Source organism: Ranitomeya imitator, chromosome 2, assembly GCF_032444005.1.
Source record: "Ranitomeya imitator isolate aRanImi1 chromosome 2, aRanImi1.pri, whole genome shotgun sequence".
In the NCBI taxonomy this organism is placed as follows: Eukaryota; Metazoa; Chordata; class Amphibia; order Anura; family Dendrobatidae; genus Ranitomeya; species Ranitomeya imitator.
Window position 1 is genome coordinate 829,348,633 of NC_091283.1, and position 18,698 is coordinate 829,367,330.

Below are 18,698 nucleotides of genomic sequence, written 5' to 3' on the forward strand. Positions count from 1 at the left end.
GGATGTGTCCCGTGTGGTGTAGTATATAGAGGATGTGTCCAGTGTGGTGTAGTATATAGAGGATGTGTCCCGTGTGGTGTAGTATATAGAGGATGTGTCCCGTGTAGTATATAGAGGATGTGTCCCGTGTGGTGCAGTATATAGAGGATGTGTCCCGTGTAGTATATAGAGGATGTGTCCCGTGTGGTGTAGTATATAGAGGATGTGTCCCGTGTGGTGCAGTATATAGAGGATGTGTCCCGTGTGGTGTAGTATATAGAGGATGTGTCCCGTGTGGTGTAGTATATAGAGGATGTGTCCCGTGTGGTGTAGTATATAGAGGATGTGTCCCGTGTGGTGTAGTATATAGAGGATGTGTCCCGTGTAGTATATAGAGGATGTGTCCCGTGTGGTGCAGTATATAGAGGATGTGTCCCGTGTAGTATATAGAGGATGTGTCCCGTGTGGTGCAGTATATAGAGGATGTGTCCCGTGTAGTATATAGAGGATGTGTCCCGTGTGGTGTAGTATATAGAGGATGTGTCCTGTGTGGTGCAGTATATAGAGGATGTGCCCCGTGTGGTGTAGTATATAGAGGATGTGTCCCGTGTGGTGTAGTATATAGAGGATGTGTCCCGTGTGGTGTAGTATATAGAGGATGTGTCCCGTGTGGTGTAGTATATAGAGGATGTGTCCCGTGTGGTGCAGTATATAGAGGATGTGTCCTGTGTGGTGTAGTATATAGAGGATGTGTCCCGTGTGGTGTAGTATATAGAGGACGTGTCCCGTGTGGTGTAGTATATAGAGGATGTGTCCCGTGTGGTGTAGTATATAGAGGATGTGTCCCGTGTGGTGTAGTATAGAGGATGTGTCCTGTGTGGTGTAGTATATAGAGGATGTGTCCCGTGTGGTGTAGTATATAGAGGATGTGTCCCGTGTGGTGCAGTATATAGAGGATGTGTCCCGTGTGGTGTAGTATATAGAGGATGTGTCCCGTGTGGTGTAGTATATAGAGGATGTGTCCCGTGTGGTGTAGTATATAGAGGATGTGTCCCGTGTGGTGTAGTATATAGAGGATGTGTCCCGTGTGGTGTAGTATATAGAGGATGTGTCCCGTGTAGTATATAGAGGATGTGTCCCGTGTAGTATATAGAGGATGTGTCCCGTGTGGTGCAGTATATAGAGGATGTGTCCCGTGTGGTGCAGTATATAGAGGATGTGTCCCGTGTGGTGTAGTATATAGAGGATGTGTCCCGTGTGGTGTAGTATATAGAGGATGTGTCCCGTGTGGTGTAGTATATAGAGGATGTGTCCCGTGTGGTGTAGTATATAGAGGATGTGTCCCGTGTGGCGTAGTATATAGAGGACGTGTCCCGTGTGGCGTAGTATATAGAGGATGTGTCCCGTGTGGCGTAGTATATAGAGGATGTGTCCCGTATGGTGTAGTATATAGAGTATGTGTCCCGTGTGGTATAGTATATAGAGGATGTGTCCCGTGTGGTGTAGTATATAGAGGACGTGTCCCGTGTGGTGTAGTGTATAGAGGATGTGTCCAGTGTGGTGTAGTATATAGAGGATGTGTCCCGTGTGGTGTAGTATATAGAGGATGTGTCCCGTGTGGTGCAGTATATAGAGGATGTGTCCCGTGTGGTGTAGTATATAGAGGATGTGTCCCGTGTGGTGTAGTATATAGAGGATGTGTCCCGTGTGGTGCAGTATATAGAGGATGTATCCCGTGTGGTGCAGTATATAGAGGATGTGTCCCGTGTGGTGCAGTATATAGAGGATGTGTCCCGTGTGGTGTAGTATATAGAGGATGTGTCCCGTGTGGTGTAGTATATAGAGGATGTGTCCCGTGTGGTGTAGTATATAGAGGACGTGTCCCGTGTGGTGTAGTATATAGAGGACGTGTCCCGTGTGGTGTAGTATATAGAGGATGTGTCCCGTGTAGTATATAGAGGATGTGTCCCGTGTGGTGCAGTATATAGAGGATGTGTCCCGTGTGGTGCAGTATATAGAGGATGTGTCCCGTGTGGTGTAGTATATAGAGGATGTGTCCCGTGTGGTGTAGTATATAGAGGATGTGTCCCGTGTGGTGTAGTATATAGAGGATGTGTCCCGTGTGGTGTAGTATATAGAGGACGTGTCCCGTGTGGTGTAGTATATAGAGGACGTGTCCCGTGTGGTGTAGTATATAGAGGATGTGTCCCGTGTAGTATATAGAGGATGTGTCCCGTGTGGTGCAGTATATAGAGGATGTGTCCCGTGTGGTGTAGTATATAGAGGATGTGTCCCGTGTGGTGTAGTATATAGAGGATGTGTCCCGTGTGGTGTAGTATATAGAGGATGTGTCCAGTGTGGTGTAGTATATAGAGGTGTCCCGTGTGGTGTAGTATATAGAGGAGGTGTGGTGTAGTATATAGAGGATGTGTCCCGTGTGGTGTAGTATATAGAGGATGTGTCCCGTGTGGTGTAGTATATAGAGGATGTGTCCCGTGTGGTGTAGTATATAGAGGATGTGTCCCGTGTGGTGTAGTATATAGAGGATGTGTCCCGTGTGGTGTAGTATATAGAGGATGTGTCCAGTGTGGTGTAGTATATAGAGGTGTCCCGTGTGGTGTAGTATATAGAGGAGGTGTGGTGTAGTATATAGAGGATGTGTCCCGTGTGGTGTAGTATATAGAGGATGTGTCCCGTGTGGTGTAGTATATAGAGGATGTGTCCCGTGTGGTGTAGTATATAGAGGATGTGTCCCGTGTAGTATATAGAGGATGTGTCCCGTGTGGTGCAGTATATAGAGGATGTGTCCCGTGTGGTGTAGTATATAGAGGATGTGTCCCGTGTGGTGTAGTATATAGAGGACGTGTCCCGTGTGGTGTAGTATATAGAGGACGTGTCCCGTGTGGTGTAGTATATAGAGGATGTGTCCCGTGTGGTGCAGTATATAGAGGATGTGTCCCGTGTGGTGTAGTATATAGAGGATGTGTCCCGTGTGGTGCAGTATATAGAGGATGTGTCCCGTGTGGTGTAGTATATAGAGGATGTGTCCCGTGTGGTGTAGTATATAGAGGATGTGTCCCGTGTGGTGTGGTATATAGAGGATGTGTCCAGTGTGGTGTAGTATATAGAGGTGTCCCGTGTGGTGTAGTATATAGAGGAGGTGTGGTGTAGTATATAGAGGATGTGTCCCGTGTGGTGTAGTATATAGAGGATGTGTCCCGTGTGGTGTAGTATATAGAGGATGTGTCCCGTGTGGTGTAGTATATAGAGGATGTGTCCCGTGTGGTGTAGTATATAGAGGTGTCCCGTGTGGTGTAGTATATAGAGGAGGTGTGGTGTAGTATATAGAGGATGTGTCCCGTGTGGTGTAGTATATAGAGGATGTGTCCCGTGTGGTGTAGTATATATAGGATGTGTCCCGTGTAGTATATAGAGGATGTGTCCCGTGTGGTGTAGTATATAGAGGATGTGTCCCGTGTGGTGTAGTATATAGAGGATGTGTCCCGTGTGGTGTAGTATATAGAGGATGTGTCCCGTGTGGTGTAGTATATAGAGGATGTGTCCCGTGTGGTGTAGTATATAGAGGATGTGTCCCGTGTGGTGTAGTATATAGAGGATGTGTCCCGTGTGGTGTAGTATATAGAGGATGTGTCCCGTGTGGTGTAGTATATAGAGGATGTGTCCCGTGTGGTGTAGTATATAGAGGACGTGTCCAGTGTGGTGCAGTATATAGAGGACGTGTCCCGTGTGGTGCAGTATATAGAGGACGTGTCCCGTGTGGTGCAGTATATAGAGGACGTGTCCCGTGTGGTGTAGTATATAGAGGATGTGTCCTGTGTGGTGTAGTATATAAAGGGTGTGTCCTGCGTTGTGCAGTGCCTGGAGGGTGTGTACCACGCTGTGCAGTGCCTGGAGGGTGTGTCCTGAGCTGTGCAGTGCCTGGAGGGTGTGTCCTGCGTGGTGCATTGCCTGGAGGGTGTGTCCTGTGCTCTGCAGTGCCTGGAGGGTGTGTCCTGCGGGGTGCAGTGTCTGGAGGGTGTGTCCTGAGCGGTGCAGTGTCTGGAGGGTGTGTCATGCGCGGTGCAGTGTCTGGAGGGTGTGTCCCGCGCGGTGCATTGCCTGGAGGGTGTGTCCCGCGCGGTGCATTGCCTGGAGGGTGTGTCCCGCGCGGTGCAGTGCCTGGAGGGTGTGTCCCGCGCGGTGCAGTGCCTGGAGGGTGTGTCCCGCGCGGTGCAGTGCCTGGAGGGTGTGTCCCGCGCGGTGCAGTGCCTGGAGGGTGTGTCCCGCGCGGTGCAGTGCCTGGAGGGTGTGTCCCGCGCGGTGCAGTGCCTGGAGGGTGTGTCCCGCGCGGTGCAGTGCCTGGAGGGTGTGTCCCGCGCGGTGCAGTGCCTGGAGGGTGTGTCCCGCGCGGTGCAGTGCCTGGAGGGTGTGTCCCGCGCGGTGCAGTGCCTGGAGGGTGTGTCCCGCGCGGTGCAGTGCCTGGAGGGTGTGTCCCGCGCGGTGCAGTGCCTGGAGGGTGTGTCCCGCGCGGTGCAGTGCCTGGAGGGTGTGTCCCGCGCGGTGCAGTGCCTGGAGGGTGTGTCCCGCGCGGTGCAGTGCCTGGAGGGTGTGTCCCGCGCGGTGCAGTGCCTGGAGGGTGTGTCCCGCGCGGTGCAGTGCCTGGAGGGTGTGTCCCGCGCGGTGCAGTGCCTGGAGGGTGTGTCCCGCGCGGTGCAGTGCCTGGAGGGTGTGTCCCGCGCGGTGCAGTGCCTGGAGGGTGTGTCCCGCGCGGTGCAGTGCCTGGAGGGTGTGTCCCGCGCGGTGCAGTGCCTGGAGGGTGTGTCCCGCGCGGTGCAGTGCCTGGAGGGTGTGTCCCGCGCGGTGCAGTGCCTGGAGGGTGTGTCCCGCGCGGTGCAGTGCCTGGAGGGTGTGTCCCGCGCGGTGCAGTGCCTGGAGGGTGTGTCCCGCGCGGTGCAGTGCCTGGAGGGTGTGTCCCGCGCGGTGCAGTGCCTGGAGGGTGTGTCCCGCGCGGTGCAGTGCCTGGAGGGTGTGTCCCGCGCGGTGCAGTGCCTGGAGGGTGTGTCCCGCGCGGTGCAGTGCCTGGAGGGTGTGTCCCGCGCGGTGCAGTGCCTGGAGGGTGTGTCCCGCGCGGTGCAGTGCCTGGAGGGTGTGTCCCGCGCGGTGCAGTGCCTGGAGGGTGTGTCCCGCGCGGTGCAGTGCCTGGAGGGTGTGTCCCGCGCGGTGCAGTGCCTGGAGGGTGTGTCCCGCGCGGTGCAGTGCCTGGAGGGTGTGTCCCGCGCGGTGCAGTGCCTGGAGGGTGTGTCCCGCGCGGTGCAGTGCCTGGAGGGTGTGTCCCGCGCGGTGCAGTGCCTGGAGGGTGTGTCCCGCGCGGTGCAGTGCCTGGAGGGTGTGTCCCGCGCGGTGCAGTGCCTGGAGGGTGTGTCCCGCGCGGTGCAGTGCCTGGAGGGTGTGTCCCGCGCGGTGCAGTGCCTGGAGGGTGTGTCCCGCGCGGTGCAGTGCCTGGAGGGTGTGTCCCGCGCGGTGCAGTGCCTGGAGGGTGTGTCCCGCGCGGTGCAGTGCCTGGAGGGTGTGTCCCGCGCGGTGCAGTGCCTGGAGGGTGTGTCCCGCGCGGTGCAGTGCCTGGAGGGTGTGTCCCGCGCGGTGCAGTGCCTGGAGGGTGTGTCCCGCGCGGTGCAGTGCCTGGAGGGTGTGTCCCGCGCGGTGCAGTGCCTGGAGGGTGTGTCCCGCGCGGTGCAGTGCCTGGAGGGTGTGTCCCGCGCGGTGCAGTGCCTGGAGGGTGTGTCCCGCGCGGTGCAGTGCCTGGAGGGTGTGTCCCGCGCGGTGCAGTGCCTGGAGGGTGTGTCCCGCGCGGTGCAGTGCCTGGAGGGTGTGTCCCGCGCGGTGCAGTGCCTGGAGGGTGTGTCCCGCGCGGTGCAGTGCCTGGAGGGTGTGTCCCGCGCGGTGCAGTGCCTGGAGGGTGTGTCCCGCGCGGTGCAGTGCCTGGAGGGTGTGTCCCGCGCGGTGCAGTGCCTGGAGGGTGTGTCCCGCGCGGTGCAGTGCCTGGAGGGTGTGTCCCGCGCGGTGCAGTGCCTGGAGGGTGTGTCCCGCGCGGTGCAGTGCCTGGAGGGTGTGTCCCGCGCGGTGCAGTGCCTGGAGGGTGTGTCCCGCGCGGTGCAGTGCCTGGAGGGTGTGTCCCGCGCGGTGCAGTGCCTGGAGGGTGTGTCCCGCGCGGTGCAGTGCCTGGAGGGTGTGTCCCGCGCGGTGCAGTGCCTGGAGGGTGTGTCCCGCGCGGTGCAGTGCCTGGAGGGTGTGTCCCGCGCGGTGCAGTGCCTGGAGGGTGTGTCCCGCGCGGTGCAGTGCCTGGAGGGTGTGTCCCGCGCGGTGCAGTGCCTGGAGGGTGTGTCCCGCGCGGTGCAGTGCCTGGAGGGTGTGTCCCGCGCGGTGCAGTGCCTGGAGGGTGTGTCCCGCGCGGTGCAGTGCCTGGAGGGTGTGTCCCGCGCGGTGCAGTGCCTGGAGGGTGTGTCCCGCGCGGTGCAGTGCCTGGAGGGTGTGTCCCGCGCGGTGCAGTGCCTGGAGGGTGTGTCCCGCGCGGTGCAGTGCCTGGAGGGTGTGTCCCGCGCGGTGCAGTGCCTGGAGGGTGTGTCCCGCGCGGTGCAGTGCCTGGAGGGTGTGTCCCGCGCGGTGCAGTGCCTGGAGGGTGTGTCCCGCGCGGTGCAGTGCCTGGAGGGTGTGTCCCGCGCGGTGCAGTGCCTGGAGGGTGTGTCCCGCGCGGTGCAGTGCCTGGAGGGTGTGTCCCGCGCGGTGCAGTGCCTGGAGGGTGTGTCCCGCGCGGTGCAGTGCCTGGAGGGTGTGTCCCGCGCGGTGCAGTGCCTGGAGGGTGTGTCCCGCGCGGTGCAGTGCCTGGAGGGTGTGTCCCGCGCGGTGCAGTGCCTGGAGGGTGTGTCCCGCGCGGTGCAGTGCCTGGAGGGTGTGTCCCGCGCGGTGCAGTGCCTGGAGGGTGTGTCCCGCGCGGTGCAGTGCCTGGAGGGTGTGTCCCGCGCGGTGCAGTGCCTGGAGGGTGTGTCCCGCGCGGTGCAGTGCCTGGAGGGTGTGTCCCGCGCGGTGCAGTGCCTGGAGGGTGTGTCCCGCGCGGTGCAGTGCCTGGAGGGTGTGTCCCGCGCGGTGCAGTGCCTGGAGGGTGTGTCCCGCGCGGTGCAGTGCCTGGAGGGTGTGTCCCGCGCGGTGCAGTGCCTGGAGGGTGTGTCCCGCGCGGTGCCGTGCCTGGAGGGTGTGTCCCGCGCGGTGCCGTGCCTGGAGGGTGTGTCCCGCGCGGTGCCGTGCCTGGAGGGTGTGTCCCGCGCGGTGCCGTGCCTGGAGGGTGTGTCCCGCGCGGTGCCGTGCCTGGAGGGTGTGTCCCGCGCGGTGCAGTGCCTGGAGGGTGTGTCCCGCGCGGTGCAGTGCCTGGAGGGTGTGTCATCTCTCCTTTCGAGCATTTTAGTAAATACTTTCAATTCATTAATGTCAGCCTCTCACTACATCTGCACCCAGACAGCACTGTAGAGAAGCTGTGACGGGATTTCAAGTCCGTGGCATACTGCCAATGGCGGCAGGCCACGCGGCTTCTATGGGTCACGTGAGTACCTGCAGCAGATCTGGCACTGAGCCCCTGCCCGTCATTGCAGATATATCTGTATCTGCATCCTTGATGCCAATACATTTGAAAGTAGTGATGAAATAGCGTCAGCTGACTCTTCCTCCTCCATCTTTCTCCCTCGGCGTCTGATGTCTCAGCAGCGTGCGCGATGACGTCACTGCATGGCGCCTCCTGTACTGAGATGTGCATGCGCTACAGAACGCTCGCTGTAGAGACCGGAGCAGTGGGGGAATAAAGAGGATAGGGGTGAGTATTGTTGTGTTTTATATCAATGAGTACATTGTAGTGGCCATAATGCTGAATGAAAGACTATGGGGAGTGCATCATACTGTATGGAGGACTATGGGGAGTGCGTTATTCTGTATGAGGGACTATGGGGAGTTTGTTATACTGTATGGGAGACTATGGGGAGTGTGTTATACTGTATGAGGGACTATGGTTAGTTTGTTTTACTGTATGGGAGACTATGGGGAGTGTTATACTGTATGAGGGACTATGGTTAGTTTGTGTTACTGTATGGGAGACTATGGGGAGTGTGTTATACTGTATGAGGGACTATGGTTAGTTTGTTTTACTGTATGGGAGACTATGGGGAGTGTGTTATATTGTATGAGGGACTATGGGGAGTTCGTTATACTGTATTATTATTTATTTATATAGCACCATTGATTCCATGGTGCTGTACATGAGAAGGGGTTACATACAAGTTACAGATATCACTTACAGTAAACAAACTAACAATGACAGACTGATACAGAGGGGCGAGGACCCTGCCTTTGCGGGCTTACATTCTACAGGATGGTGGGGAAGGAGACAGTAGGTTGAGGGTTGCAGGAGCTCCGGTGATGGTGAGGCGTTAGGTTCGGTAGTGATGAGGAGGCAGCGGGGTCAGTGCAGGCTGTAGGCTTTCCTGAAGACATGGGTTTTCAGGTTCCGTCTGAAGGATCCGACTGTGGTTGATAGTCGGACGTGTTGGGGCAAAGAATTCCAGAGGATGGGGGATATTCGGAAGAAGTCCTGGAGGCGATTGGATGAGGAGCGAATAAGTGTGGAGGAGAGAAGGAGGTCTTGGGAGGACCGGAGATCACGTGAGGGAAGATATCAGGAGATTAGTTCAGAGATATATGGAGGAGACAGGTTGTGGATGGCTTTGTAGGTCAGTATTAGCAATTTGAACTGGATACACTGAGGGAATGGGAGCCAGTGAAGAGATTTGCAGAGGGGGGAAGCAGAGGAGTAGCGAAGAGAGAGATGAATTAGCCGGGCAGCAGAGTTAAGGATGGACTGGAGAGGTGCAAGGGTGTTACCAGGGAGGCCACAGAAAAGGATGTTGCAGTAGTCAAGGCGGGAGATGATGAGGGCGTGCACAAGCATTTTAGTAGATTGACTGTTGAGGAAAGGACGGATTCTTGAGATATTTTTGAGCTGGAGGCGACAGGAGGTGGACAGAGCTTGGATGTGTGGTTTGAAGGACAGGGCAGAGTCGAGGGTTACTCCGAGGCAGCAGACTTCCGGTACAGGGGAAAGCGTGATGTCATTAATTGCGATAGATAGGTCATGTAAGGAAGATCTATGGGATGGAGGAAAGATGATGAGTTCAGATTTGTCCACATTGAGTTTGAGGAAGCGAGAAGAGAAGGAGGATATAGCTGATAGACACTCCGGGATTCTGGACAGCAGAGCGGTGACATCTGGGCCAGAAAAGTAGATCTGAGTGTCATCAGCATAAAGGTGGTACTGGAATCCATGGGACTTTGAGTTGTCCCAAGCCAAGTGTATAGATTGAGAAGAGTAGGGGTCCTAGAACAGAGCATTGGGGGACTCCAACAGAGAGAGGGTGGGATGAGGAGGTGGTGTGGGAGTGGGAGACGCTGAACGTGCGGCTGGAAAGGTACGAGGCGATCCAGGATAGGGCGAAGTCTTTGATGCCAAAGGAGGAGAGGATCTGTAGTAGGAGGCAGTTGTCAACTGTGTCGAAAGCAGAGGACTGGTCTAGAAGGAGGAGTACAGAGTATTGTCCATTAGCTTTTACGGTAAGTAGGTCGTTAGTGATTTTGGTCAGGGCTGTCTCAGTTGAGTGATGGGGGCAGAAACCAGATTGTAGATTGTCAAAGAGCAAGTTAGATGAGAGGTGGGAGGAAAGTTCAGCGTGGACGTGCTGCTCCAGGAGTTTGGAAGCGAATGGGAGCAGCGATATTGGGCGATAGCTGGACATAGAAGTTGGATCGAGGGTTGGCTTTTTAAGGATAGGCGTGATTGTGGCATGTTTGAAAGCAGAAGGGAAGGTACCAGAAGTTAGTGATAGGTTGAAGAGGTGGGTTAGGGATGGGATGTGTGGTGGTGAGGTTGGGGAGAAGGTGGGATGTGATGGGGTTGAGCGCACAGGTGGTGAAGTGCGATTTGGAGAGGAGACAATTGAGCCCCCCTTCAGTGATGTTGGATAGGGAGGTTATAGGGTTTGGGCATTGGTCTGGCATGGGAGACTATGGGGTGTGTTATACTGGGGGACTATGGGAGTGCATTTTACTGTATGGAGGACTATGGGGAGTGCATTATACTATGGGAGCACATTATACTATATGAATTGCTATGTGCTGTGCATTAATATGGAGTACTATGGAGTGCATTATATTATATGGAGGACTATGGAGAGTGCATTATACTATGAGGAGTGCATTATATTATATGGAGGACTATGGAGAGTGCATTTATACTATATGGAGGACTATGGGGATTGATATATATTATATGGAGGACAATGAGGAGTGCGTTATGCTATATGGAGGGCTATGGGAGAGTGCATTATATTATGGAGAACTATGGGGAGTGCATTTATACTATATGGAGGACTATGGAGGTTTGATATATTATATGGAGGACAATGAGGAGTGCGTTATGCTATATGGAGGACTATGGGGGAGTGCATTGTACTATGGGGGAGTGCATTGTACTATATGGAGGATTGTGGGGAATGCATTATGCTATATGAAGGACCATGGGTACAGGGAGTGCATTAAACTATAAAGCGGACCATGGGTAGGGCATTATACTATACGGAGGACCATGGAGAGTGCATTATACTGTATGGAGGACTCTGGTGAATGCATTATACTGTATAGACTATGGGGCTGCATTATGCTATATGGAGGACTATGAGGAGTGTATTATGCTATATGGTTGACTATATGGAGTGCATTATACTACACAGAAGACTATGAGCTGTGCATTATATGATATGGAGAACTATGGGAAGTGCATTATACTATATTGAGGATTATGGGATGCAGTATAAAATATATAGGACTATGGGGCCCATTGTGCTATATGAAGGGTTATGTGGGGGCTATTATAATATTTGGAGGGCTATGTATGGGGCCATTATGTGGGAGCCTTTATACTTTATGGAGGGCTATGTATATGACCATTATTCTGTATGCAAGCAATTATACAGTGTGAAGGTTTGTGTTGGGTCCATCATACTGAGTGGAGGACTGTGTGGGAGCTGTTTTACTGTTTGGAGGGCTAGTGGGGGCCATTATACAGTGTGGTGTTGGCCCATTTTACTGTATGTAGGCCTGTTATACTGCATGGAGGGCTGTGTGGAGGTAACGGAAGATCATACTGTGTTGGGGTCACCATACTTTGTTGGGGGAGTTGAGGTAGAGCACAGTAGGGTCATCATAATGTGCGTGTGGAGGAATTCACTGTAGGAGTATCGTACAGTGTGGGTCACTTTTGTTGGCATCATACTTTCTAGGGCTTCAGTAGGAGGAAAAATGCTTTGTAAAGTCTGCAAAAGTGTGAGATATGCTCTTCTGTGATCCTGCCAAATATTATTTTTTTCTGGTGAGGGAGTGGGCCCAATTAAAGCTTCTGCAATGGGGCACCATGATTTTTATGTATGCCCCTGACCTCAGAGCCGGAGTGTTTTTTCTATCACAAACATGTGGATTTTAATTGTTTGATACATATGGAATAAAATTTGAAGATGGTTTTTGACTAATATCCTGACTTTCTGCAGCATTTGAAACGGCACCCATTACATTACAAATGACAGATGCAGGAAGTCTCACGCTGTCAGAATAGTGAGACATGGTAGAGCCCAACTTCAGTCTGTCTTTCTTAAAGGGCCAGATCTATGATATCTAAATTAGATGCTGGTGAATACAGCTCTGGAGTATAATACAGTTTGTATTGACCAATTTTACTTATTGTTTGTTTTGCAGAAAGATGATCCAACCAAATCCAACCCCCGATTTTGGGATGAGCTCTTTCTTATGAAGGTAAAACCTCCAGAATATGAAGTAGGGTTACTGTTTTCCTTCCGCGTAAATTATCATAAGCCTTACAATATTCTGACCTCCTCAAGATTGTGGCTTTTCCAACCCTTTGTAATTCTTCACTGACCAGGTGAATCTGGAATATCTGGAAGCCAAGTTAGAATCTCTGGATGGAGAGGAGCTAATGAAGATAAAGGATAATGTTAACAGTCTGTTCCAGCATTGTATCCAGGCCCTGAAGGCCGAGCACCAGATACGAGTGGTCAACTCGTTACAGGTACTTCAGCAGGACGTGGTGGCAGGAAGCAGGTCTGAATATGGCCGCTGCATTACAGGGACTAGTCACCATGTTACTGGTCCATAAAATTTACACAATTGGGTCACCTGAACACCTGCTGATTTTAAAGTGGATATGAGCTGTCTTGGTGCTAAGATTTTTTTTTTATATAAATACAATCTCAGTACTTTCTGTCATGGTGCAGAGAAGTAGGACTCACAGGTTTTCTCAAAATGTGTGTGAGAAGTAGGACTCACAGGTTTACTCTATGAGTGAGTTGGAGAAGCAGGACTCGCAGGCTTTCTCTGAGTGGGTGTGAGTAGGCGGACTCGCAGGCTTTTTCTATGTGAGTAGGCAGAGGAAGGAGAACTCACAGACTTTCTCTATGAGTGGGAGGTGAGAAGCAGGACTTACAGGCTTTCTCTATGAGTGGGTGGTAGAGCAGAAGCAGGACTCACAGGCTTTCTCTATGAGTGGGTGTGAGAAGCAGGACTCTTAGGTGTTTTCTATTAGTGGGTAGGAGAAACAGGGCTCACAGGCTTTCTCTATGAGTCGATGGGAGAAGCAGGACTCACAGGTTTTCTCTGTGAGTGGGCGGGGGAAGCAGGACTCACAGGCTTTCTCTATGAGTGGGTGTGGGAAGCAGGACTCACAGGCTTTCTCTATGAGTGGATGGGAGAAGCATGGCTCACAGGCTTTCTCTATGAGTGGGCAGGGGAAGCAGGACTCACAGGTTTTCTCTGTGAGTGGGCGGGGGAAGCAGGACTCACAGGCTTTATCTAAGAGTGGGTGTGGGAAGCGGGACTCACAGACTTTCTCTGTGGGCACCAGGGCACAACTGTCCTCCTTTGCTTTTGTTGTGGTGCATCCAGTGGCACTCGCTGTATATCAGCCATTGGCTTCTATGTAGGAGAGATCCATGCATGAGTCCGGCACTCCACCTGGATGTCGTCCAGACACTCCTGTTCTACAAATCAAATAACGTCTCAATCCTGGGGCATTTTGTGAATGGAAATTTGAGGATTAATAGAGGTTTCATTAAATTTAAAATTATTTTTTGCTAGGTTTTTATTCCAGATGGTATATTAAGACAGATGCTTTTTGCTCCAGAACTATGATCCTTCATCAGGCTCAGACCCACATGTAGGCTAGACCCTCATCCCTCACACATCAGACATATATGTCACATGAAATCCATGTAATATGTTCCTAGAAGACATTTTTGGGGGTCTGGTTTCGGTTTTTACGTGATGTCTTTCCATTGCTTCTCTAGACGCTGTGCGCCCTCATTCGTGGAGTTCATCAGAAGAACAAGCCGACATCTGGCTTTGATATTATTAACCTGTTGATGGGCTTTGACAAGGCCGAGCTTCGTATGCAGGTGAGAGGGGGGAAAGGACACTTAAATATGAGGTCAACTCATATTTTTTGCTGTGGTTTTTCTCTGTGACAGGAGAAAAAACCCACCGACATTGTTCCTAGGGACACCCGGCCTGGAGCCACAATGGCGCTCCCTCCCGTTCATTGAGCAATATTTTGGTTTATAAACTCCATTATAAACCATTTCTCATTAGGGTCCACGTCTTTCTTTTATGGACTGACCCACTTTGTGCATTGACACTGGAGCAGGACTATATACTGGACATTTATGGTTTCCGAATAGCATAATATTAATAGCAATAATTATTCTAATTTCCTATTTATTAAGTCTTATGATTGTACCATGTGATCGATGGTTTCCCACAGAATCTGATGGAAAGCCTGGATATCCTGCTGTGTGGCGAGGGCTCCGAAAGCCTGAAGAGTCTCTGCCTGAAGCTGCTCCTTTGCTTGGTCACTGTGAGTAATGTTATAGCGAGACCATGACGGCCGTGAACAAGCTGCAAAAGAGCGCCAGGCTTGGCTGATCCTCTGGGTTGTATTTTATTTGTCTCTGAAGGTGCAGAGCATGATATAAGGATACTAAGAGAGGATCTGTATCGTGCACCCTCCATTTCTGCACTAGATCTGGGTATAAAGATGCAATGCTTCCCTCCACCAATCCAGCACCTATATCAATCCTCCTCCTCCTCCTACCAATCCCCCTCCTCTTCTACCAATCCCCCTCCTCTTCTACCAATCCCCCTCCTTTTCTACCGATCCCCCTCCTCTTCTACCAATCCCCCTCCTCTTCTACCAATCCCCCTCCTCCTCTACGATCCCTCTCCTCCTCTACCTATCCCCCTCCTCCTACCGATCCCCCTCCTCCCACCGATCCCCCTCCTCCTCTACCGATCCCTCTCCTCCTGTACCGATCCCTCTCCTCCTCTACCGATCCCTCTCCTCCTCTACCGATCCCTCTCCTCCTCTACCGATCTCTCTCCTCCTCTGCCGATCCCTCTCCTCCTCTGCCGATCCCTCTCCTCCTCTACCGATCCCTCTCCTCCTCTACCGATCCCTCTCCTCCTCTACCGATCCCTCTCCTCCTCTACCGATCCCCCTCAACCGATCCCCCTCCTCCTCTACCGATCCCCCTCCTCCTCTACCAGTCCGTCTTCTCTACCTATCCCCCTCCTCCTTCACCAGTTCTCCTCCTCCTCTACCAATCGCCCTCCTCTTCTACCAATCCCCCTCCTCCTCTACCAGTCCCCCTCCTCCTCTACCAGTCCCCCTCCTCCTCTACCAGTCCCCCTCCTCCTCTACCGATCCCTCTCCTCCTCTACCGATCCCCCTCCTCTACCACTCCCCCTCCTCTACCTATCCCCCTTCTCTTCTACCTATCCCCCTCCTTCTCTACCGATCCCCCTCCTCCTCTACCAGTCCCCCTCCTCCTCTACCAGTCCCCCTCCTCCTCTACCAATCCCCCTCCTCCTCTACCAATCCCCCTCCTCCTCTACCAGTCCCCCCTCCTCCTCTACTGATCCCCCTTCTCCTCTACCAATCCCCCTTCTCCTCTACCAGTCCCCCTTCTCCTCTACCAGTCCCCACTCCTTCTCTACCGATCCCCCTCCTCCTCTACCAATCCCCCTCCTCCTCTACCAATCCCCCTTCTCCTCTACCAGTCCCCACTCCTTCTCTACCGATCCCCCTCCTCCTCTACCAATCCCCCTCCTCCTCTACCAATCCCCCTCCTCCTCTACCAGTCCCCACTCCTTCTCTACCGATCCCCCTCCTTCTCTACCGATCCCCCTCCTCCTCTACCAATCCCCCTCCTCTTCTACCAATCCCTCTCCTCTACCTATCCCCCTCCTCCTTCACCAGTTCTCCTCCTCCTCTACCAATCGCCCTCCTCTTCTACCAATCCCCCTCCTCCTCTACCGATCCCCCTCCTCCTCTACCGATCCCCCTCCTCCTCTACCGATCCCCCTCCACCTCAACCGATCCCCCTCCTCCTCTACCGATCCCCCTCCTCCTCTACCAATCCGTCTTCTCTACCTATCCCCCTCCTCCTTCACCAGTTCTCCTCCTCCTCTACCAATCGCCCTCCTCTTCTACCAATCCCCCTCCTCCTCTACCAGTCCCCCTCCTCCTCTACCAGTCCCCCTCCTCCTCTACCGATCCCCCTCCTCCTCTACCGCTCCCCCTCCTCCTCTACCGATCCCCCTCCTCCTCTACCGATCCCCCTCCTCCTCTACCACTCCCCCTCCTCTACCTATCCCCCTTCTCTTCTACCTATCCCCCTCCTTCTCTACCGATCCCCCTCCTCCTCTACCAGTCCCCCTCCTCCTCTACCAGTCCCCCTCCTCCTCTACCAATCCCCCTCCTCCTCTACCAATCCCCCTCCTCCTCTACCAGTCCCCCCTCCTCCTCTACCGATCCCCCTTCTCCTCTACCAATCCCCCTTCTCCTCTACCAGTCCCCACTCCTTCTCTACCGATCCCCCTCCTCCTTTACCAATCCCCCTCCTCCTCTACCAATCCCCCTTCTCCTCTACCAGTCCCCACTCCTTCTCTACCGATCCCCCTCCTCCTCTACCAATCCCCCTCCTCCTCTACCAATCCCCCTCCTCCTCTACCAGTCCCCACTCCTTCTCTACCGATCCCCCTCCTTCTCTACCGATCCCCCTCCTCCTCTACCGATCCCCCTCCTCTTCTACCAATCCCTCTCCTCTACCTATCCCCCTCCTCCTTCACCAGTTCTCCTCCTCCTCTACCAATCGCCCTCCTCTTCTACCAATCCCCCTCCTCCTCTACCGATCCCCCTCCTCCTCTACCGATCCCCCTCCTCCTCTACCGATCCCCCTCCTCCTCTACCGATCCCCCTCCTCCTCTACCGATCCCCCTCCTCCTCTACCACTCCCCCTCCTCTACCTATCCCCCTTCTCTTCTACCTATCCCCCTCCTCCTCTACCAGTCCCCCTCCTTCTCTACCGATCCCCCTCCTCCTCTACCAGTCCCCCTCCTCCTCTACCAGTCCCCCTCCTCCTCTACCAATCCCCCTCCTCCTCTACCACTCCCCCTCCTCCTCTACCAGTCCCCCCTCCTCCTCTACCGATCCCCCTTCTCTTCCACCGATCCCCCTCCTCCTCTACCAATCCCCCTCCTCCTCTACCAGTCCCCACTCCTTCTCTACCGATCCCCCTCCTTCTCTACCGATCCCCCTCCTCCTCTACCAATCCCCCTCCTCTTCTACCAATCCCTCTCCTCTACCTATCCCCCTCCTCTTCTACCAATTCCCCTCCTCTCCTACCAATCCCCCTCCTCTCCTACCAATCCCCTTCCTCCTCTACCAATCCCCCTCCTCCTCTATCAATCTTGCTCCTCCTCTAAAATTCCCCTCCTCTTCTAACAATCCTCCTCCCCCAAAACACCACCTCCACCAGTCTTCCTCCACTAAGGCTAGGTTCACATTGCGTTAATGGGTTAACGCTAATGGACTGCGTGGCACGGCGAAATTGTCGCAATTAACGCCTTGCAACGGGTCCGTTAGTGCACCCATTGACAGCAATGTGATTTTTCTCTGTAGCGCATCGCTAGCGCATGCCATTTTCGGCACGTGCTAGCGATGTGCCGTTATTTTAGCTATGCTCTAAACGGATTGCCCTAACGCAATGTGAACCTAGCCTAATTCACCTGTTCCATCTTGCAGCCACAAGTAGGGCGCCTGAAGCCGAGTCACAGATGTGCTTCAGTGACGGTTGTGTATACATTAATGCCACTGTCTCTTCTCGTCCCGGCAATAGTCGGCTCACAGTGGCCCTGATAGTGGCCGGTCACCATCAGTGCTCCTTACCCCTGTGACTGGGGCCGCTATGAAAGACCAGGTCATAGTGGAGACATGGATCGTAACAAATAATACATCTCCACCAATAAAACAATTATAATATCAAAAATAAAAAACCTTGATTACAGACAGCAGGTTCTGATGCAATTCCACTAATTGGATGATTACTATATTATTATTATAATTATTATTATTATGAAGTTCCTTTCCTGTGTTTCAGGTCACTGATAACATCAGCCAGAACACCATTTTGGAATACGTCATGATCAATAGTATATTTGAAGCAATCTTACAGGTGCGTTCCCGTGTGCGCAGTAATGTTCTCTGCTGTGGTTTCCCCCGCTCTGTGCTCCATATATCATAGCTTTGTCGTATCGAAAAGAACTGTATCAACATCTCTGAGATTGTTGATATTTTTCAACAATTTTGGTTCTAAGTCCTCAGACAGTTCTCTTCTCCTCTTTCTGTTCTCCATGCTGAAAAGATTGAGTCAACTTCTCCCCTTTTATCTGGTTTCAAAGTTGTTTGCTCAAAATTTTGGAAAAGTGTCAACAATTTTGTCCAGCCGATTTTTTTTTTTTTAGATTTTGGGTGAAATTATATGAAATTTGCCTTTTTTTTCTCTCTTTTTTTTTTTTTGTGGTGTTCAAATACACACAAAGGAAATAAAAGTATAACTGCAATAATTTTCTGGGAGAAATACCTAATTTTATGGAACAGCTTCAACTTTCTGCAATGACTATATAACATCATACATTGTACTATGCTGGTTATACATTCGTATTATAGGCTAGCTGTGGGAAGAGAAGCATATAACCGGACATAAACTTCCACTCCAAAGGTCCATTTAGATGACGGGGAACTCAAATCTTTTTGCTCCACTTTAATCCTATTATTTGTGTCCTGCAAAAGCGAGAATCCAAGTTACATTTAACGCAACAGGTCCTTATTTGGGGAAAAAAAGCCGCATCGGAGGGTCTGTCGGCCACTTATTCACATGTGATTTGACCAGTTGCCCATTGAGGATGTTTACAGAGGGGCTTAGACAAAGTCCAATAGTTCTTGGATTTCAATGATCAGCCTCAGTGTATTATAATTGTTGTATTATTTTCATACTTTAATATTCTGATCCTTTTCCTTCTTTGCTTTTTAGATTCTGTCCCATCCTCCCAGCCGTCGTGAACATGGCTACGATGCTGTGGTATTGCTGGCACTTCTGGTGAACTACAGAAAATACGAAGTGCGTGATTTTTTAGACCCCACCTGGCAGAACGAATCTGCATAGAATCTGATATATCAGCAACGTAATATTAGTCCAGGTCTCCTGAAGATCTCACAATTAAAGATA

General features: G+C 52.8%; 1 protein-coding gene across 1 annotated transcript in view; it reads left to right on the forward strand.

Moving 5' to 3' along the window:
• The window catches only part of ARMH3 (armadillo like helical domain containing 3), a 65,274-nt gene that overhangs the window by 23,611 nt on the left and 22,965 nt on the right, over positions 1–18,698 (forward strand). The window contains exons 3-8 of the mRNA XM_069754060.1: positions 11,818–11,874; positions 12,002–12,148; positions 13,422–13,529; positions 13,895–13,987; positions 17,571–17,645; positions 18,504–18,590. Coding sequence (XP_069610161.1) covers positions 11,818–11,874; positions 12,002–12,148; positions 13,422–13,529; positions 13,895–13,987; positions 17,571–17,645; positions 18,504–18,590 — 567 coding nt within the window. The remainder of the gene's footprint in view (positions 1–11,817; positions 11,875–12,001; positions 12,149–13,421; positions 13,530–13,894; positions 13,988–17,570; positions 17,646–18,503; positions 18,591–18,698) is intronic.